Raw genomic sequence first — 23,049 nt, forward strand, 5'->3', positions numbered from 1 at the left:
GACCGATCGTCAAGAACGATACACTGGATAATAGGGGTGTGCGATATGTATCGTCCAGAAGAATATCTTAATTGTTGTTTTAACGATGTGTGAGCTGACATCATCGAGTATGTCGGCCACTTTGCGAAAACCAATCCAAAAAAAAAACAAACATCTTGAATATCCATGAATTCACTGCGTGATGTAGCGTAGCAGTATAGACTACTGCGCATGCGCATTGAGATTGCATGCTTTCCCTGCGGTTCTTCCTGTTTGACTTTTGACAGCTCTGTTTGATTTTAAATGTGTGATGTATCATTAATCGTGGCGTGCGTCCAGTTTGCTGTCATTTCGTGTCACCTGTTCATTAGCATGACAGTGAACACTTGGCTTATGTCACACATGGAGCATTTTACGACCAAGTACAAGTAAATAAGGACTGGAGATGCACCGATGTTGGCCAGTAATCGGTATCAGCAGATTAAAGGCAATTTTTGACGGTTTAAAAACATCCGATGATCAGGGCCGATTATATCCTGTCAATCAAAAGAGGGTGGGAAAACATGATTTCGTGCTGTGTGTAAAGATGATGTCTCTTGTGTGGAATGACGATAAAACTGCAGTTTGTAAGCTCGGCACTGATAAAATTTTACACCACACGCTGCAGCAGAGCAGGAGCAGAGCGTATTTATTTCAGCGTGCATGTTAACAAACGAGTGCTTTCACACCAGATACTGCAGCAGTGAAGTAGGAGTTTCGGTATCAAATTTGAGTTTTTTTTTTTCTTCTTTTTTTTTGGTCGAGCCGCTCACGCTGAATTAAAGTGCCAGTACACCATTGAAAGATTTAAATGAAGATGAGTTGACAAAAAAGGTATACATTGCACAGGTTTCATATCCAGTTAATGTTAATATGAGTTAATGTCATCAAAAAAAGTTGATGTTATATATTACCAGTTTGATGTCAATGATGGAGTAGAAATGCTTTTGTTTGTGGAGAGTGAATGTGAGACTAACAGGAGGTTTTTTAGAATGCAGTCAATGTTAATATGAATGAATAACATTCAATAAGTTAATAATCTTACTTTAATCTGCAGAATTTAGTTCATGTGCTCATGTTAATTAGAGTAATGTGTTTTCGGTTTATGAGACCAGTTACTGTGAAACAACTTATTGAAACGGAGAGAATAAAGTTTTTATTTGCATTTCTTTCAGAATTGTGGAATTAATTATTATTCATTTAAAAGATGGGATAAAAGACAGAACTTCAAAACTATCGGTTATCGGTATCGGCCGATATCAGTCAGAATAATCGGTTATCGGTATCGGCTGAGAAATTTAGTATCGGTGCATCTCTCTCTAATAAGCATCGTATCAGGTATCGATGCATCCCTAGTGTAAACGCGAACCAGTACTCTATACCGTATGTCTTTCTGCAGCCGGTCTAATAAAAGTAGGTCAAATATTTCCTCTTTTCGATCAGGTGTCCAAGCAAGCTAAGGAGTTCCTGGAGTTTATATACGAGGAGCCCTTGCTGGACGTGCAGCAGTTGAACCCAGGCCTCTACGAACACTCGGAACCTCTAGCTGCTGTGCTCAAGCTGCGGCAGCAACTCAAGTCTCTCAGGGCTTACTTATTCAGCTGCCGAGCCACAATAGCGGAGGACCTGCGCCGCAGGTGAGTGCACAGTCCAAAGTGTGTATTTCAGAAGGGCAGGGGAATGGGGTAGAATCCAGTCATGAATGAAAGGATAGAATGTAGTGCCAACGGGATACCACCTACATCTGTTTCTACAGACACAGAACTATATGAGACACCATTCAAATCAGCATGCACACACATACAAGTCCGGACCATTAACGTCAGCACGGCGTGAAACACAGAAGGCACATGTGAGGTAAAGAGAGCTGGAATTATTGTGCCTAAGTGGATTCCTATGGCCTAGGTTGAGTGGAAATATAAAGGGACTATGTTTATGTGAAGGGCTCCACACTAAAAGGCTTGTCTCTCTGACAAATACTCTTTGCCCTCTTCAAGGTCATCCTCATGTATAGAGTGCATATGGTTGTACTTATCCATACACATATTCATGCTACGTATTCATAGGAACAGCTCTCTGATCAAATGTTTCACAATGCAGCGCCGCTGCTTCGCGCTTGAATAATGAATGCTCTTACTTCTAGAAGAATGAATACAAACAATGGTGCTTGATGCATTTAAAGCAAGGTTGTGGAAAAGAAGCATAAGTGTTGACTCGATAACGAGGGAATGTTTACCACTTTTCAAAGAAAATTGTCTGTTTTAGAGTCGGGACTTCCAAACCGACTCGAGAGTCACAGTTTCTCCCTTCTTCTTGTTGCGCAAATATGTTGGCTTGAATCATTGAATTATTGAACAAGCCAGTTCGTTTTTCCCCATTCGCTCTTTTGAACTCCATGGTGACCTAGGCTGTGGGCGCCTGTTTGAAGTACAGACGAGGCACTCAACAAAGGTGGGGGGGAAGCTCGGTTTGGTCATGCTAAGCATCTGTTGGAGGTCCAGCTCTGCATCATCCCTCAGTTCTGGAGCTATCCCAGCTGTACCAGCGGGAGGTGACTTTATCTGGTCGGGGTGTTTACAGGCTACGCTGTTCATGACCACGGCTAGAGGCAGCATCGAGGTCCAGTGTTTACGGCCAGGCTGTGTGCCGCTAACGTCTAATGCTCTGAATTTCTAAACAGTGCAGGATTGATGAGGGCAGTGGCACTAAAATATTACCCTCGCCATCCATCTCCTAGCCCAGACACCCAACACTCTCTGAAGAGGATGGAGAGTGTTTACACTGTGTAGTAGAGAGAGCGGAGAGAGCCTTCAGAGCGCCCACCACAGAACCTGATATATAATACACCTCCATAAGCGCACAGGCATGCAGCATACACTGTACTATAAGAACACCAATTTCAACTCACATATTAACTCTATTACTTTATACAATGAATGTAAATGCACACAAACTTTATTTATTTATTTATCCTCTCCTCCATATACAGGGGTGGACAAATCCTAAATTCTTTAGCTAGCCCACTGAGCAAGTCAAAGCTGTGGGATAATCTCTGGGAGGAGCAACTTTTATGAAACCATAGTCTTTATCCTCTTCTGACGGTGTCTCCGGTGATGAAGCGTATCCTGTTTGTGCCCTCAACAAAAAAAGGAAGCATGTCTGTTGGTGTTCCCTCATCAAATATGAAAAATGCGTTTGATTAGTCGTAATTTTCTCTCGATGAAGCGTTTCAATAATACGCGCGTGCTTCGTGTACTCGCATTGGAGATGCAGGTTTTGTGCTGCATTCTACCGTACTGCATTTTGCTCAATTTATATTTCGTATTCCTTATTCTGGTAGCGTTGTCTAGCTTTATTGATGTAATATGCCTAGTAAAGATCGTTTCTACCAACTACCAAACTACGTCTTTATGTTGCATGTGTAGTGCTGCAGGTTATAATATTTGGAAAACAGTACCATGTACACAGCATTGGCTTATTTGTCGCATGTTACCTTGAAACAAATGTATAAAATGACATGTATTCTTTGGACGAAATCAGTAGGAAGTAGAGTTTTTCTTTCTCCGGGTTGTTAGATGAGTGAAGTAAAAACAGCGTTGGTTACTATCTACTTACTACAAGCAACTGAATGAAAAACTGATACGCACACGAGCTAGTGATGTTTCCACCACTGATGTGTTGTCAGTGTGTTTTGGTGAGATTGAATCAAAATGCTTTTTCAATAGAGTCATTATGTTTCGTCAAACACTGAGCACGGAGCAAATACCTTACCCAGAATCCCTCAGGCTTAGTGCTTGCTGATTTGGACTCCTTCTGATTGTCGACAAGCCCTGTATCGCCTGGATACCAGCCACCAACAAACACTGTAGACCAGAGAATATATTTACTCTGTGGGTGAGAGAGAGAGAGAGAGAGAGAGAGAGAGAGAGAGAGAGAGAGAGAGAGACTGACTGGAGCCATGAGAATATATATTAACACCCAAATAGAGATAGAGAGAATGAGAGACCAGTTGGTGCTATGACGGACTGGAATGATGGCGGAGAACAAGAATACACTATAACGCTCCAGGTTTTTTTTCACGCCTCATACTTCCTTTAAATAAACTGGTTCAGCCAAAACAGCACTTGTCTGGGGATTAAATTGTCTCACATTGGATAAAGGGGCGGCTCGTGCATTCTGTCAGTGTATTATATTTCAGTGTAGTACATTTTATTTAGCCTAGCTAGAAGCAGAATGCTAATATCATTCTCTGTCTCATTTATTTATTTATTATAAATAACATATCTTGAGTTGTTTGGCTTCTCATCCTCATCGCTTTCTCGTTATGCTACTGAATTAGGAGTATGTATACAATCATTTATTTCTCAGTAAAGTGCAAATATCCCATACTTGCACATTCATCACACACCAGTGTGTGTGTGTGTGTGTGTGTGTGTGTGTGTGTGTGTGTGTGTGTGTGTGTGTGTGTGTGTGTTTTTGTGACTCCAGATTAATTTCATGAACTTCATATCAAGTGTCGGTTATGTCTCCAATGCATATTAACACAGTAACAAACCTTTCAGCCTCTCCATTTATCTTAGTGGGATTGCTCGCACTGCTGCCTTTCCCTCTTCTGACCATTGCACCTCCCCAAAACATAAAAGAGGAAATTCATCCTCATCTAAACAAACACTCCTTTCCTCCATCCCTCAGTTTAGGCTGAGATTAGTTCAGTAATAGCAGCTGAGTCTAATGAGAAACGGCCCAGAGCTCTGAATGAAAGCAAATGGACTGCTACTCTACTCCATTCCCATTAGCCATTCGTTTACTGCTAAAAAACAGAACTTAAATGATATACATTTTCAAAAGTTCTAAACAGTAAAGGTTATCATTATAACACTAGTTCTCTCTTTTGATGAATGGTATACTCGGAGAGCAGTGATGCCATCCCACTGTAAGAAATGTGTGTAATTACCTAATGGTTTCTGGTTGGTTCAATGATACTGGTTATGTTGCAAAAACCCAGCAAAACATATGATACAATATGATGCCCCTCAAACGCCAGCTGAACTGTCTGCTCAGACTGTTCAGAGAAATTCCCAGATGTTATCATAATAATCGAATGAATAGCAGAGCTTTATTACTCTGCTACTCAAGTAGAACCACCATAATATCACAAACTTGTGAAATCAGCATTGTTACAGTACAGTGTGGTCCACTAATATTGTGGTCCACTAGTAACTGTGGTCCACTAATATCCACTAACAGTGTGGTCCACTAATTACCCTTGGTAAATATGAGCAAATAATGCTGGGAAAAATTGTCTTTCTTGTTGAACCTTTTGATCTTTTGTTTAAAAAATTCACAAAAATACTCTGCTCTCATGGATATCAAACAATTGCAAACACAACACAGGTTTATCAAAAAAAAAATTGTTAAATATAAGTGTGCAACAATTATTTGCTTTTAGTCAATACTTTGTGCTTCCTCCCTTTGCCAAGATAACAGCTCTGAGTCCTCTCCTATAATGCCTGATGAGGTTGGAGAATACATGGCAAGGGATCTGAGATCATTCCTCCATACAGAATCCCTCCAGATCCTTCAAATTTTGAGGTCCACGCTGGTGGACTCTCCTCTTCAGTTCATTCCACAGGCGTTCTATGGGTTTCAAGTCAGGGGACTGGGATGGCCATGGCAGGACCTTGATTTTGTGGTCAGTAAACCATTTGTGTGTTGATATTAATGTATGTTTTGGATCATTGTCCTGCTAGAAGATCCAGCCATCGCCCATTTTAAGCTTTCTGGCAGAGGCAGTCAGGTTTTCATTTAATATCTGTTAATATTTGATAGCGTCCATGATGCCATGTATCCTAACAAAATGTCCAGGTCCTCTGGCAGAAAAACAGCTCCAAAACATTAAAGAGCCACCATCATATTTAACCGTGGACATGAGGCACTTTTCCATATGGCTACCTCTCTGTGTGCAGCAAAACCACCTCTGGTGTTTGTTGCCAAAAAGCTCTATTTTGGTTTCACCTGACCATAGAACCCGATCCCATTTGAAGTTCCAGTAGTGTCTGACAAACTGAAGACGCTTGAGTTTGTTTTTGGATGAGAGTAGAGGCTTTTATCATAAAACCCTTCCAAACACCTTGTGGTGATGTAGGTGACTTCAGATTGTAGTTTTGGAGACTTTCTGACCCCAAGACACAACTAACTTCTGCAATTCTCCAGCTGTGAGCTTTGGATATTTTTTGGCAACTCGAACCATCTTGTTCACAATGTACTGAGATAATATAGACACACATCCAATTCCACGTTGATTCATAACAGTTCCAGTTGACTGGAACTTCTTAATTATTGCCCTGATGGTGGAAATGGACATTTTCAATGCTTGTGCTATTTTCTTATAGCCACTTCCCATTTTGTGAAGCTCAAAGACCTTTTGCTGCACATCACAGCTATATTCCTTGGTCTTACTTATTGTGATGAATGACTAAGGGAATTTGGCCTATGTGTTACCTTATATTTATACCCCTGTGAAACAGGAAGTCATGGTTGAACAATTTCCTGTTCCTAGTCAAATTAAAATATCATTTGGAATATACTTCAAATATATTTTTCTCATATGAATTCATAGGGGTGCCAATAATTGTTGCACAGCTATATTTAGCAAAGATTTTTTGGGGGGGTAAACCTGTTTTGTTTGCAATTATTTTATATCCATGAGAGCAGAGTGTTCTTGTGAATTTTTTGACAAAAGATCAAACGGTTAAGCAATAAAGACAATTTTTCACAGCCCTCTCATATTTACCAAGGGTGCCAATATTAGTGGAGGGCAGTGTATAATGATAATTAATCACATATTCATTACAGCACAGTGAAATTCTTTTCTTCGCACACCCCAGCATGTCAGGAAGCTGGGGTCAGAGCCCCTGGAGCAGCGAGGGTTAAGGGCCTTGCTCAAGGGCCCAACAGTGGCAGCTTGGCAGTGCTGGGGCTTGAACCCCCAACCCACTGATCAGTAACCCAGAGCCTTAACCACCAAGCCACCACTGCCCCTACCACCCAACTGTTGCTGGACTACCAACTTTCTGGTGGAGTGTGTGTGAACAATGGAAAATCATCAACTATTTATGTTACATATTGTACCCAAAAGTTCAACATTAAACTAATTAATAAGCAGTAACAGATTTAGGTTAATTGTTAAAAAAGAGAAAAAGTGTATAGAAACCCAGTAAATCTCCCTTCTCAGCACACTCTCTACGTTTAACCACATGTATGCGCTCACTCTTGTTTCCGTATATGCATCCTCAGCTATTCCAACTTCCTCTCCCCACCATTTACACTAAATTACTCCCTTGCTGCTCGCATTTTGTCAGCCGGTCCCCTCTCTCATCCCATCTGTGTCATTAGGAGCCCTTTCACGCACTGCCAGCCAATGCCCACCCACACACAAAAACACACACACACACACACACACATACATACATACATACAGTTTGTGCCATGAGCCCCCCCCGCCACTCTCCCCCCCCAATCTGTACAGCAGCCTTGCTAATGACGGAGCTCAACCGCAGAGTGTAAGCAGAGAGTTATTAACTGGGAGAAGCTCGAGATGCACCGACAGGCCTTACCATATCCCAGAGGACCCATGCTTAATCAGTCCAGTTACCCAGCCTCTTGAAGCAGAACAGACCAGTATGAGTGGAGGTTGTCATCGGTAATGCGTGATCTGTGCTTGGTCTTGTATGAATTCATTATTTAAAACAACGATTTGTCACGCCCCTAGGCGTCTGATACTGACGCAAAAGGGACCCTTCCACGTCTGTATGAAACGCTCTGGGTTCTCGATTGACTCCAATGTAAACCCATCCGCGGATGAGTAAGAGACACTAAGAGCAGACGCTCCAGCCGTCCCTTTTGCGTCAGTATCAGACGCCTAAGGGTGTGACAAATCGTCGGTATTTTATGAGTTGGGAATGAGAACAGCAAAAACGTATGTTAAGACAATCATGCACCTATCACGTTCTCACGGGCCAGATAAAATGACGTGGCGGGCCACATTTGGCCCGCAGGCCTTGAGTTTGACACGTGGTCTAATACATGACAAAAAAAAACTATGCATGCCAGTTTGTTCAAAATGCATTATCAGGGATGTGAGATGTGACACGTTTCTGACTCACCGTCTCTGTAGTAAATGCTGCTCTAATTGGTTGGCTGCCATTGAGTGTTTTTTTTCTTTCTTTCTTCCCCCTCACACAGTGTCCATCTGCTTTCTCTCTTTCCACTCAGTTGAACCTGCTCACTCAGTTTACTTGGCCCTGTCACTCACTCTCTACTCTCTATCTATCCATGTCAGTCTCATTTCATTTCTCCCTCTCGTTCACCCGTCATCTCTATCGATTGCCTTTATTCATCTCTCGCTCTCTCCCATCCCCTCTTTTTTCAGATGCCACAGTGGGCTCTTGATTTGTAATGTGAGCAGGCGTAGGCGAGTGATGGGGGGGAGAGAGAGCGAACGAGGAGAGCGGAGTACGCTCAAGGGACGAGAGGGGTGAAGAGGGCCATAATAGCCAGCTAGATGGAGAAAGAGATTGAGGGAGATATCGTGAGAGAGAGTGAGAGAGAGAGAGAGAGAGAGAGAGAGGAGTGAGCTGCCCCACTTCACCTGTAATAAAGGAGAGTGCTTTTAAATGGCTATGCCACAGGCTTTTTTCAATTCAATTAAATTAACCCCTATTTCCCCAGTCATTTGGACTCATGTGTTGTCATGGATACAGGAACACAGGAAGTATGTATGTGTCCATCCATCTTTTTTTAATCGTGCTGTGCAGTGATAGTACAGTATAATTCACATTGGAGTGAGTGATGTATTGTGTGGAGATTTGTCTGATTCATTTCGGGTGCTGTTTCTGCAGGATTTTTCCAAGGGAATACCTGCTACAGAACATTCACCTGTACTCTCTGGCCGATCTCCAGCAGGTGAGAATGTTTTACATTACACACACACACACACACGTATGGTATCTGTTAATTGCCATAAGCTTTTCTGTTTATATGGTCAGCTCACCTGTCCTTCTAGTGCTTATAGTGCAGAATTGTTCTAAAGGTGCACCCAGGCCTCCAATGCTGCACTTCAGTAGTTAACCACCGTGTCAGTATTTCAGTGGTTTAAAAGGTACGTCAACCCCAAATAATTTTTTTGACCCGTAAACACATTCACGCAAACGATTAGATCAGTCTGAATTGCCACTCTGTCTCCGTTTGTGACAAAAGAAGGGGGATTTTGCCCCTCAGTAGGTGGCGGCCTTTCAACTGTCGATGCCCCCATAGATGGAAGCAGCTGCATTCCCCAGCTCTGAGCTACAAGTACAGCAACGGCTTTGAGCTCCGAGTGTAAAAACACATCTGAAACTTTATAAAGCAGCCGTTTACGTTGCCGATGAATATTGTCTGGTTTTGTTAGCTGATTTAGTGTTCGCCATCTAATATAATATTTGTGCTCTATTTAAATAAGCATATGCACACTTCTTTTTGTTTGATCAGATTAGTTTAGATGATAAATATGGCATCTTGGTTAAACCCTTTGCTGTTTAGGGATGTGATCGCTCTCTGTGACCCTGACTAGCGGAAATCGAAGGTGGACATACTTCTTCTACATTTTAAGCTGGCCGAGTAGAACGATAAGACGGGAAGTTAGTTAGATAGCTAACGGGGATGAACAATGGGGATAAACTCCACTGGGCAATGGTGATTCTTGTAAATGGAAGTGGACGGGAGGTGGGGTGAAGAAGAATCAAATCATTCCTGTGTTCTTGTGGTTCACCTTGTGTCTGCTAGAGGCCAAATTCTCTCCAGTGCTCCATTCAGCATTATAACCACAGAACTCTCTGCTGTCAAATATAAACATGACTGTGAGAAGAACTCTTCATCATACCTTGTACTTGCACAGAATTTCTGTTATATGATTAATATCCTCTTATATGGCCAAAAGTATGTGGACACCTGACCATCACACCCATATGTGTGCCTTCCCCAAACTGTTGCCACACAGTTGGAAGCACACAGTTCTTCCAACTAGAATGACTTCATATGCTGTTCAATATGCATTACAGTTTCTCTTCAGTGGAACTAAGTTGCTCAAACCTGTTCCCATATGCACAAAGCGAGCTCTATGAAGACATGGTTTATCAAGAATGGTGTGGAAGAACCTGAATGCCGTGCACAGAGCCCTGGCCGAAACCCATTGAACACCTTTTGGGATGAACTGGAACGCTGATTGCACCCAACATCAGTGTCTGAACTCACTAATGCTCTTGTGGCTGAATGAACACATATCCCCACAGCCATGCTCCAAAATCGAGTAGAAAGCCATCCCAGAAGAGTGGAAGGTATTAAAAGGGGGGCTATATTAGGAATGGGGTGTGGGAGAGGCTGGTAGCTTGGGGGTTGTTTCTGCTTGTGTTGTGGACTGGTTTGATGGCCTTCATCTTTACACCTTCTAGGAGCACGATCCTCTACCTTATGTTATGTTAGTAGCACAAGTCATAAGCAAGGTTAAAAATAGTCGAAAGCCTGGTTTTACCTGGGGAGTTGTTACTGTTAAGACTTGGGGATTTTATTTCTATATAGATTACCAGTGTCTGTGTTTTTCTCGATCTTCTCCTGAGAAAATTTCTGATTTTGCAGGTAGATATTCTGTTAACCAGTGTGTTTTGCTGCGCTTTAAATTCATTTAAAAATAACTGCTTGAAATTCTCTAAGAAGGAAATCTGTTGTGTAACAATTTGCGTGTTATATCATGCATTGTCTGTCTAAAAGAAATGAATAGATGCGCTGTTTCTCTTTCTGTGTCACTCTCTATACGCTGTCTTTCGAAAGTTTGGAATCAGATTCAGTAATATTAACTCCATATATATATATATATATATATATATATATATATATATATATATATATATATATATATATATATATGTATGTATATATATATATATATACACACACATACATATGCGTGTGTGTGTGTGTATATATATATATATATATATATATATATATATATATATATATATATATACACACACACGCATATGTATGTGTGTGTGTGTGTATATATATATATATATATATATATATATATATATATATATATATATATATATATATATATATATATATACACACACACATACATATGCGTGTGTGTGTGTGTATATATATATATATATATATATATATATATATATAAATAGATTGTAATGTTATGGGCTTAGGTCCAGAATTATGACTATGTTAATATTTTAATTTGAAAATATTTCTTAAAGCAATGATCAAATCTTAATGGAGGAATTTTAATTATTTCTCATTTAATTCATTTTTCAGTATATTTCAAATAACTTTTTCCCCCTCAAAATACTTCAAATACCATTTTACTATACTATTAGACCTACCACATTGTATAAGAGTTTAGTGACCATTTATAAAATTTGACAGGTTATAGTAAATCGTTGAGCGGTAGCATAGATACTGGAATCGTGTATGAAATTTTGTCGTCCTTTCTCAGAACCTCCTCCTGCCCCTCCTCTTAACTGTTACTTTGACTGTGTTCATTCCCTCTATTTCTTTTCACTCTCTCTCCTAGCAGGAGGGTCGAGTCCCTTTGCCTGCTCCTTCTTCACCCCATGTTCCCTCCCACCCAGCAAACTAATTAGTGGCATTCAGAAGCAACAGGCAGAAAAACAAAGTGTGACAAGCCTTCATTCTTCCCAAACATCCCACTCCCTGACACTACCACACTCAGTATTTTTTTTTCTCCTCTGCAGCTCTTTCACCCTCTATTTCTCCCCCTTGTTGAATTTCTTTCATTCCCGTTCCTTTTGAACATGTGAAGAAGAGAGAATTTTAACAAATAGTACATTTATAAATGGTCTAATATCAGATTTATAACATTCTTACAGTGAAGCACATAAGAGTAGGTGTAAAGCGCGTGTTGTTTTTCTTAATGATTGTTGATAGCATAGTGGGGAGTATAGTATAGTCATGTTTTACCACCTTACAGCACGTTGTTCAAGTTTTCTCAACATTATTTCACAGTGGGATTTTTTTTATTATTATTCTTCTTGGAGTTTATTGGAAGCTGTTATTTTCTGTCCTCACTGACTTCTTCAGACTTTGAGGACATTTCTCATTCTTGTCACATCGCTCTCTCTTTCAGCATGCTAATTGGCTTACCTTATTAAGGGGCCATTTTCTTTTAGCATGGCTGCCTCATGCCAGGTCCTTCGTGGCCCGGGAATGTTCTCCCTGCGTGTCGAGGTCACTGAATGCTGAATATGTAGACACCAGAAACTCTATAGACCCAAAGCACATGCACTTGCCTATTCAGTTCCAGCAAACAAATACCAGTTTAATGCTGTCTTTATTTTTTTAAAATCAAGTCCATTGGCCATAATTGTTTGCATAAGGCTTGCCCAGATACAGGTCTAGTTTAGGCACTGGCTTTTGTTGAGCTTTACAACTAAAAGAGATTAAAGAGTGGCCAAAGATGGCCCACATGAAGAGTGCCATATAAATGCTAATTGTTTTGTATGCATTATACTAGATGTAACAGTGTTAGCCTTGCCAATGACCTATAAACAACTGGAGAAGCACAAAGGGGCATTCGGTGGCTTTGTGGCATCATTGGCATACACACAAGGTTGCTGAGTCTCTCATGGACTTCTGGGTGTGCCTCCTGGCATACTTTTCATTCTCTCAGCACTTCGGATCCTACAAGATTTTACTTTTCTTTGAGTTGGATTTACTTGGGACTATCCATTGAGATGACACTTTATATCCTGCACCTACATTATTCATTCATTTACTGCATAAATGCAGTTACTGAAGTAGCCTGTTTGTCGCTATGCACAACAAGACAGCCCTTCTAACACTGCTGTGCATCCAAATGGGCAACCACTAAAAATTTATGGTCAGTGGTATTCCTTTTCTATTATTACACATGTGCGTCTCAAAAAAATTGAATATCGTGGAAAAGTTCATTTTTCCCAATTTAATTCAAAAAGTGGAACTTTCATATGTTCTAGATTGATTACACATGAAGTGAAATATTTCAAGCCTTTTTTTGTTTTAATCTTGATGATTACGGCTTACAGCTCATGGAAATCAAAAATCCAGTATCTCAAAATATTAGAATAAAGAATTTATAATACAGAAATGTTGACCTGAGAAGAGCTCTAATCAGTTAATTAACTCAAAACACCTGCAAAGGGTTCCTCAGCCTTGCTCAGTGGTCCAAGGTTCTCTTTTCAGATCAAAGTAAATTTTGTATTTCATTTGGAAATCAGTATCCCAGAGTCTGGAGGAAGTGTGGAGAAGCACAAAATCCAAGTTCCTTGAAGTCCAGTGTGAAGTTTCCAGAGTTAGTGATGATTTGGTGCCATGTCATCTGCTGGTGTTGGTACACTGTGTTTTCTCAAGTCAAGAGTCAATGCAGCGTCTACCGGGAGATTTTAGAGCACTTCATGCTTCCATGTGCTGGCAAGTTTTATGGAGATGCTGATTTCCTTTTCCAACAGGACTTGGCACCTGCCCCACAGTGCCAAAACTCCTAGTAACTGGTTTGCTTGGTATTACTGTGCTTGACTGGCCAGCCAACTCGCCTGACCTGAACCCCATAGAGACTCTATGATAGACACCAGACCAACAATACAGACCAGCTGAAGGCCGCTATCAAAGCAACTTGGGCTTACATAACACCTCAGCAACCTGGACTTCCATAACGCCTCAACAACCTGGACTTCCAGAACACCTCAGAAACCTGGACTTCCATTTCCATAACGCCTCAACAACCTGGACTTCCATAACACCTCAGCAACCTGGACTTCCATTTCCATGACACCTCAACAACCTGGACTTCCATAACACCTCAACAACCTGGACTTCCATAACTCCTCAACAACCTGGACTTCCATAACACCTCAACAACCTGGACTTCCATAACACCTTAACAACCTGGACTTCCATAACTCCTCAACAACCTGGACTTCCATAACACCTCAGTAACCTGGGCTGCCATAACACCTCAACAACCTGGACTTCCATAACACCTCAGCAGTACCACCGGCTTATTGCCTCCATGCCACGCCGCATTCAGGCAGTAATTCGTGCAGAAGGATTAAAGCCCCGACCAAGTATTGAGTGCATAAATTAACATACTTTTCAGAAGGTCGACATTTCTGTATGATAAATTCTTTATTCTAATATTTTGAGATATAAAATTTTTGATTTCCATAAAACTGTAAGCCATAATCTTCAAGATTAAAACAAAAAAAAAGGCTTGAAATATTTCACTTTATGTGTAATGAATGTAGAATATATGAAAATTTCCACTTTTTAAATTATATTACGGAAAAAAATGAACTTTTCCACGATATTAAATTTTTTTGAGTTGCACCTGCATGGAGGACATTATGAGCCGAAATATATTTTTATACCTACAAAGTGATCTATTTTTACGTTTATGGCAGTTGGCAGACGCCCCTTATCCAGAGCAATTTAGGTTTATCTCATTTATACGTCTGAGCGGGTGAGGGTTAATGGGCCTTGCTTATTTGAAGGTCACGACTTTCTGATCAGTAGTCCAACAACTTAACAACTAAGCTATCACTCAGTTATTGTGAGTGTATTCGACACTATGGCCAATGGGGTTAGGTACAAGGTAGATATACTTAAACTGCTGTATTGTATCAAGAAACTGGTGGTCCCCTGGCAGCTCTAGCATAAAGGCCAAATTGTGTAGTTTTGACAAGGCTCGTTAGCAGTAGGACCTTGGATGTCTTCTATTGTGATATATTATGACACATGCCTCACGTGGTTGACTGTGATGTTGACAAATGTTTCACGTATATGTGCAGCCATCCAGCCATCCATCCATGCTTTCATTCATTTTTTTTCCCCAGATACATGAACTCTCGAACTTGTCTTGTGTACCCACATGTACACTTCCTCCTTTCCCCCCATTTCTTTTTCTCTTCTTCCTTCCCTTGCCCACACTCACTAACATGCTGGTTCGCTGGTGATAATCCTGTTTTGCCAGGACCTGGCAGGGAGGGTGTTATCCAAACAGAACTCACCCTCTTTTTATCTGTCTAATCCTGGCCCTTTCTCCGCCAGTTAATGGAGCAGGCGAGGACATTAGGGCCCGGGATGAGGAGGGGATAAAGTAGAGCGCGTTAAACAGCAGTTTTTAGGGGATTAGGCACTGGACAACAAAGCACACGCGGGACAGAGCTGAAGGGTGGGGGGTGGAGGGTGGAGGGGAGGTCGCAAGACTGAACAGCAGCCAGCACCCGTGGCAGTTCATTTTCATTGCATGGATGTCACAAGCCTAAAATATTTGCCCGTGTTTGGAAGTATAAGTCATTGAGTTACATGTTTTTTTTTTGCAGTCTATTGATATTCAGGAACGCTTCAGAGACATTTTTTTGGCCTTAGGACTCTATCAGTAAGTTAAATATTGAGCATATTAACAGCTCTCTTGTTTCTCTACACTAGTGCTGGCCCAGGTGCAGAGCTCCCCAAGAGGGCTCACCCCACTCCTCAGCCCTTGCTAAATTATTGAGATGTTTAATTACTTCTTCTGTCAGCACTGATTAGGGGCCATATATATCATTGTTACTTGGGTGACTGTGAGTGTGCTAGCCCTCGCCTCTTTGATTACTGGGCCGCAGCAGTCTCCTGACACACGGCAGTGTAATTCTCTGCACATGTCCAGTAGAGAAAGGCTGTTTGGGGGGGTGATTTTGCTACCTCTGGGCAGTGGTGAGAGCTGGGTTTGAGATGAAAGCTGCTTGATAAATGGCTGGTTAGGTGCACTCCTGTTGCTCGTATGGATGCAGGTTGCTAGTGGTTTCACCCCCTATACTTTTTTGATTTTTGACGTATTAATAATTCCAGGTAATGCCTTTTTGCGCTACCAAGATGCAGCAGATCTGAAAACAGATACGAAGATATGATTATAGATAGTTGGTGGTTACATTTGTGGTGCTTTTTACTTTGATTGAAAGACATTTCTGATTATCTCTGTTTTGCATTTTTCAAATAACAGTACAGCTGTCTGGTTTCTTTCTTTCTTTCTTTCTTTCTTTCTTTCTTTCTTTCTTTCTTTCTTTCTTTTTCTTTTACACCATTGGTGGCCAGAAGAGTCAAATGACATGTACAGCATTTAATTAGTCCCCCTGGATAGGAACAAGGCACTAACACAGTGAATCACTTTGTTCAGTAAAGAACTGCCCAAGCACTTGCTGTGCTTTCCTTTGGTTCCTGTCTCATACCCACAACTGCAATGCCCAACCTCCCCCTCGCCCACACAAACCCCTTTTTAACATCGCTCACTTCACTCAGGGTGTGTGTGTACGAGTGTGCGTGCATGTGCGTGCGCATGCTCATGCTTCGTGGGAGACTGCGGTGGTCCCTCCTTTTATTCTCTTTCCTTCCTCTCTCTCTACCTCCCCAACTTTCTAACCATCCCCCTCCCCCCTTCCTCCGTTCTCATCTCTGTCCCGCCATTCTTTGGCCAGCTTCTTGTGTAAGGGCCGAAGAATGCTGGCGGGCCCTTTAATTGGTGTGCCACAGCGCTGCCAGGTGTAGCCACTTGTCTCTTCCCCCTTGGTGAATATGCACTGGAGGTCCAGGCCCCTTCCCCTGGCCCATTCAACAGCCTACAATACACCTTCTTCAGACCTTTGCTTTCAAAGCCCACTGCAGATTTTTAACTACTCTGGCCGGTAAATGGCATTCACATATTATTTTTTGCAAACGGTCTCCCAAAAGGAATTACCCCACTCTCCCACCCACCCTTGAGCCCTGGTTAACCCCCTCGTCCACCCCTCCAACCTCACAAGCATTCATTAGTTTTGATCTGGATTCCTGATGTGAACTCTGGCTACTTTGTCTTGGTTCTCATTGGGCTCTGTTTTTAAGAAGTGTTTGTCTTTCCACATAAAAATCCATATAATCTCACACGACTGGTATTTCCAATAAATTGCTCTTCTGTTTCTGGTGGATGTATCGTCATCGTTGAATTCTGCTTGTAGGTTTTTTTGTTTGTTTGTTTGTTTTTTTAATATACATATTGTGACACAATTCCGGTCCCATTTCTGGTGTTTCTTTCTGTCGCATGTTCCTTTTGTCTATTCCATGCACTCACCCTCCCCCCCCTTTTTTTTCTCCGTCCTTCATACAGGTAATAGATGGGAAGCTGGCTCCTTTCCTCTCCAAAGTGATTAAGTTTGCCAGTTCCCATGTGTACAGCTGCAGTCTGTGTCGCGAGAAGGGCTTCATCTGTGAGCTCTGCCACAATGGTCAGATCCTCTACCCTTTCCAGGAGAATGCCAAGAGGTCAGCTCATCTCTTCTCTAACGATAAATGTTCCAACAACATAAACAGCAATAAATGGGTTTGTGTATGACGTCTAGATAATACAGGAATATCATCGTTACTGTATCATGGTATCATTTTGCTAAATGTCAAATGCAGAATTCCTGCTCAGGAGTTCTTTTCATACGATCTTCTTATTAGCAGTTTATTTGTGGCAGTAAACTTGTAACGTCTACCACAGCACCACAGTGGAACTCTTCAGTGAGCTCTTCTTGAGTTGCTTCTGTCATGTGTTAGTCACACCCAGGGGACATGGGTATGAAGGTGTGCTCAGTCTCCAGATCAAGGAAGGGACACCCAATGCTAAGACACGGTTAATCCCCACAGCGCCTTTACCCTCAGCCCACTTTATGGCTAACTGCTGATAAGATACGTGCTGCACTTCACACCTTTGGTGTGACATTCTTCACTCATTTGGCACAGCTGTATAGTATCATGTCTTGTGAATGTAAATGTCCTGTGAATTTGGTGCAATGCTATAAAAATAGTTATAGAAATTGTTAGTTTATTTGGTACACCGACATTGTATCTACACTTATCGTCCACCCCCACCCCCCGCCCAAGTATATCTACTATAGTATATAGGTACACTTATAATTATACACGATTACTGATTTGTAGACTTCTAATGCAATGCACACTCACTCATCCATCCATCAAAGGAAAGGGACCATGATGGACTCTTATTTGAGCGGTGAAAATTTAGTATATTCTCTGTATGTATATGTTTCTATCATGGCATTATGTTTTATTTAGGTCAGCATCATTATCAACAATGACTGAGCTCATGGTCCTAGTTCTACACCATGAATGAATCTACATTATTTACTGTAGTAAAGCTTTTAAATGTCAGTTACACCTCATGACCAACTGTAACCGTTAGCACCACTACTGTCTCCAAGTGTATGCACTGTGTCTGCTTACAGACCCGTTTGCTTCTGTTTGTTGTGTGCAATAAGTTTGGCTTTATGGCTGCGTTTATAACTCGATATGCTCGATAACAGGCTGTCATAATGCGGAGATGGTGTTGAGGCACTAAATGCGATTGCAGAAGAAGGTGTCCGCACACCCTGTCGTAAACCCATAAACGCCGTGTTGATGAACTCACACATCCACCTGCTATTTGAATACTTTATGGTCTCTGGTCAAGGGGCTTTACAGTAAACTATCACAATGTTCAGATTTTTAATAGACTTTGACCCAATAGGGCTGTAAAACAACCCCAAGGAGCATTTTTCTAATTCCCTCATACTGGAAAACACACGTGAATGTGTCTTTGGAGCACTGGGATGAGCTTTGTGATTGTTGAAATGAAGAGTTTGTTATATTATATATTAACATGCATTATGCGTGCTGTGACAGCAGTGTTTTAATTGCTGTACAGTAGTACGGTGGGCAGTCGGGTGTTCATCTCTGCCTTGTGTATATGTTTGTTTCGTCAGGTGTGAGGGATGCGGAGCGGTGTTCCACACCGAGTGTCGGATGCGTGCGCAGCCTTGTCCGCGTTGCGTTCGTCGTGAGCTGCACAAGAAACCCTCTTCGTTCTGGAAGAAGCACAACCACAGTGAGAGCCCCGACGATGACTGCTGCTTCGAGCTCGACACCTGAGCCAAAGCGTTGTGAGCGAGGGAGCCTCGCTCCCATTTAGGCCGCTCCTGCAGGCCTGTTTTCTGACCAACAGCTAACTGCTGCATGAGTCTCTGCATGTGCGTATCCACGAGTGTCCACACTCTGTGGGCCATGTAGAAGAGCTCTGTGTTTGTTGATAAGGAACAGAAGGGTCTTGTTTCTCTCTCTCTCTCTCTCTCTCTCTCTCTCTCTCTCTCTCTCTCTCTCTCTCTCTTTCCTTCACTCTCTCTCTCTTTTTCCTTCTCCTCTCACCTGAGGGATAGGGTACATGCAGACAATACTTCAGTCCCTGAAGAGGAGAGGTTTCATAATGATACCAATTTGCCCTCTCCTTTCATCTACCAAATGACAGCCGGGCCAACCGGCAAACGCGGAACCGAGTGGAGTACGCTCTCATACTAGCGTGTAAACACACTCTAGCAGTCTGACGCAAAATAATGCAGTCTCTGGAAATCCAAGGCCAAATCATTTCCTCTGCACAACAGAGCATCTAATCCATTAATGGCCACGCTCGAATCGGATGTAGAAAATCTCTCACACACACACACACGAGAAAAGTCTTAGAAGTTATTATTCAACATATAGACTCAACATGAAGATCCACATTACACTTGACTGTCTCCCTCGCTGCATTCCTACACACCCTCTGTGATTAATCTATTTAATAAAGGAAAAGAAATTAACATGGGTTTTTTTTAGTCGACTACAGTGGAGAAAGCTTAGTGCTGTAATTACCACTGGACAGAGGACTAAGCCTTAGGGAAGCACCTGTTTTTTTTTTTGTTTGTTTTTTTTTAAAAGAGGAATTTTAGGAACATAATCTCATGCACAATGGTTTGGACTCCTGTGAAGTGACTCTAGTCAAAGGCAATGTACAGAGAGGTTGGCATCTCGTCCTGTACAGCTGGAACTGAAGTTTTTCGCTGCTCAGTGCCACTGCCTATATGCAGCTGAGCCACGGTCCCTTTGCCAACTGCTGGCTTTTTGATTACAAACTACCCTCGGCCACAAGGTCCCAAATTATAGTCCAGAGCGCTGGGGCTTTGTTTAGCATTGGTAGACCTAGTTCAGCAAGGATCGCAGAGAAAACCCGCCCGCTGACGGGCTCGTTACTCACGTCGTCCACCCATACCGCAGGATTGGATCCATATGAGTCGCTCGTCTCACTGGGTGTGCGTTCACACTCCATTTTCCGGCTACTTGAACTAAGCACTGGCAATAAGATCACTCATTTTGCTTTTTTGCTGCCTTATTTGACCTCTTGGTTTTCATCGTCGTTTTCCAAAGGGACAATGATTTGACAATGCAGAACGACACATGCTTTTGCCTGAATTAAAATGTTTTCCCGCTTATGCAAATTAGATAGGCTAAGTGACCTTTTTCTTGTGCTAAAAAAAAAATAATAAATCCCCAAACTTCTTATTCTCACCATTTACCACTTTTTTCTTTCCCCCTTTTGCAAACATGGAGGCGAGGTCAGGATCAGACATCGTACCAGCAACATAGAAGCTCGCAGTATAATTCTTTTTGTTTTTGTCCCCCCCCCCCCCCCCCCCATTCTGTAAACGTCATAGGATAAAATTATTTATTGTTCTGACTTGTGTGCAGTGATGATGGATAGATGAAGTCCAGAGGGATTCAGGTCAAGGTCAACCCGGATGTACACGTCTGTTTGTTTTTTATAATTTTTTAAAATTGTATTAAATTATGTTTATTTGTTTACTGCTTTGTAAAAATGTTTACATCATGTGTTTCACAGAGAGCAGCTTCTTTTTTTTTTTCTTTGACATTTGCACCAAGAGTACATTTGTGTTTAATTTTGATAGAGTTGAAGGAACGGGGTTGTGTGTGTGTGTGTGTGTGTGTGTGTGTGTGTGTGTGTGTGTGTGTGTGTTTGGTTACTAAATGTACACGGAAAGACTGAAGAATTATCGTGCCACGTGTTAATAATTGCTCTAAATTTGACTGTATTAATTGAACCTCTTTCTCGTACACACTTTGCCTGCCTTAAACTAAAAGCCAGTACATCTGCCTGTTGATAATCGTCTGTTATTGTACATTAGTAATACACTGATGCAGTTTGTTTGAGACTAATGGGTTCTCATCGTCCAATCGTTAGTTCAGACAAAAACTTCCTGAACTGTTTATTGTACAGTGCTTTCGATTATTAGACCCCATGTCTATTTTTGCTGAAGTAGGTGACTTTCGAAGCAAGTTTGCACAAAACACTGGCATTTTGAATATCTTCTGTACCACAAAGCCTGTCCTGGCACTTTTACTACATCCCAATTAATGTGTTTAGATTGAAAGATGGTTCGTTGTGAGTATATTGATTAGCAGAGTTGCACTAGATAGTCAAAGGAAAGCTTCTTTAATTATCTAGACAGGTAACAAATTGCAGGAAAAACCAGCAGGAAGTGACTCGGTAAGCTGTTGAGCCACCAGATCAGCTTAAGTGCACCTTGGCTTAGATTCTCTAGAACTGTACTAGAGTGATTAGCACCATTCTTCCTAAAGATATTCCATCAGTTAATGTTTTGATGAGGAGGAGGATGCGTCTAACAGATCACTCCAAAATCTCTGGTAGGTGTTCGATAAAGTTGAGATCTGATGAGAGGGGGGGCCGTAGCATATGATTTATATCCACACCAAACCGTTCAGCGAGTCCTCATGACCTGTAAAAGTGGGCGGAGTCATCCTGGAAGAGACCCTGCCCATCAGAATACAAATGTTCATTATAGGATAAAGATGATCAGCCAGGAGAACTTTGCCACTGGGTTTTTCCTTTAATTTTGTCACCCATCTGTATGTCACCTTCTGAATTCCATTAGAAGTGTTTTGTTTTTGTTTCATTTCTAACCATAAATGCTTGATTTTAGAGTGACGGGAAGATCCACAAAAAGTTTCCTAGACTGACCCGAGATGTCGTGTTTAACTATACACGAACCATGTGTAGTATTATTGGTTAGTCTGGAATGGAACTTATTCGCACTGTTGTAAAGTTATCTTCAGGGATTTTGGTTATACCGCGAGAGAGAGAAACAAACAAAACAAGGGAACTGAGATTAGTGGATGTACTTTCATTTCTTTTTGTACACCGTTATTGCAGGTGAAACATGCTCTCGTCTATAACGGTTTAATCCACTCTGCTGTGCTCTGTTGTATATAATTCAGTGATTCATATCAGCAGTTGATTTAAACAGTATTTATTGTATTTATGTTCTATTTATTTTCAACTGTGTCTGGGCCTGATCCTGCTTTTACTTCCTGTTCTGTCATCCAAAAACTCTACAGCACATAACATTTTATGCAAATCTAACAAAAAAAAAAAAGAGGAAAAATCTTAGTGTTTCCATATTGGCTCCTTTTGTTTTCTTTTTGTCACTGATACCAATAAAGTAAGTCACCTAGCAAGTCTAGATTGTTTTTAATATGAAGAGTTTAAGTGGAACCTGGCTCAAATCCAGCTTCAGTGGAATAACTACAACTGGGTCTGATTTTAGCTTCTTTCCTGATCTGGGTCCAAGGTGAGTTTGGTATCTGGATGGAACAAATGCATCATTGGCTATGTCCGGGGCTTATAAACTGCCCTGGCAAGAAAAGGGGCCAAATACTGACTCATTCACTAATCCCAAATTAAAAACCACAAGCTTGTATTGGGTTTCTGACTTGTCAGAGACCACAGCATGAGGTTTGTAATTTTTTTTGTAAGTTCCACCGTCTATTTATTTGTCTATTTATTTATTTATTTGTTTGTTTTCATTTTTCTTTTTTTTTTAATTCATGGATGTATTCATCCTGAGAAATAAGCACAGCTTCCAAGTCCTATTTCACTTCACATATTTCCTTGCAATTGAGAATGTTCTTTTAGGTTTTGAGGGATTTTCTCTGTAAGGATTAATAGATGACAAGGTGTGCTGTTATTGGAAAATAATCCACAACCCATGACGGGGTGGTGTGATACAGCCGGATGCCAAGGAA

General features: G+C 41.4%; 1 protein-coding gene across 1 annotated transcript in view; it reads left to right on the top strand.

Moving 5' to 3' along the window:
• plekhm3 (pleckstrin homology domain containing, family M, member 3) overlaps positions 1 to 22,482 on the top strand; it is a 41,506-nt gene extending 19,024 nt beyond the window's left edge. Inside the window, exons 6-9 of the mRNA XM_017470595.3 lie at positions 1,462 to 1,655; positions 8,919 to 8,982; positions 17,246 to 17,400; positions 18,882 to 22,482. Of these exons, the coding sequence (XP_017326084.1) occupies positions 1,462 to 1,655; positions 8,919 to 8,982; positions 17,246 to 17,400; positions 18,882 to 19,047 (579 nt within the window). The 3' untranslated portion in view covers positions 19,048 to 22,482. The remainder of the gene's footprint in view (positions 1 to 1,461; positions 1,656 to 8,918; positions 8,983 to 17,245; positions 17,401 to 18,881) is intronic.
• The last annotated feature ends 567 nt before the right edge of the window (positions 22,483 to 23,049 follow it).

Source organism: Ictalurus punctatus, chromosome 6 (assembly GCF_001660625.3).
Source record: "Ictalurus punctatus breed USDA103 chromosome 6, Coco_2.0, whole genome shotgun sequence".
Lineage (NCBI taxonomy): Eukaryota > Metazoa > Chordata > Actinopteri > Siluriformes > Ictaluridae > Ictalurus > Ictalurus punctatus.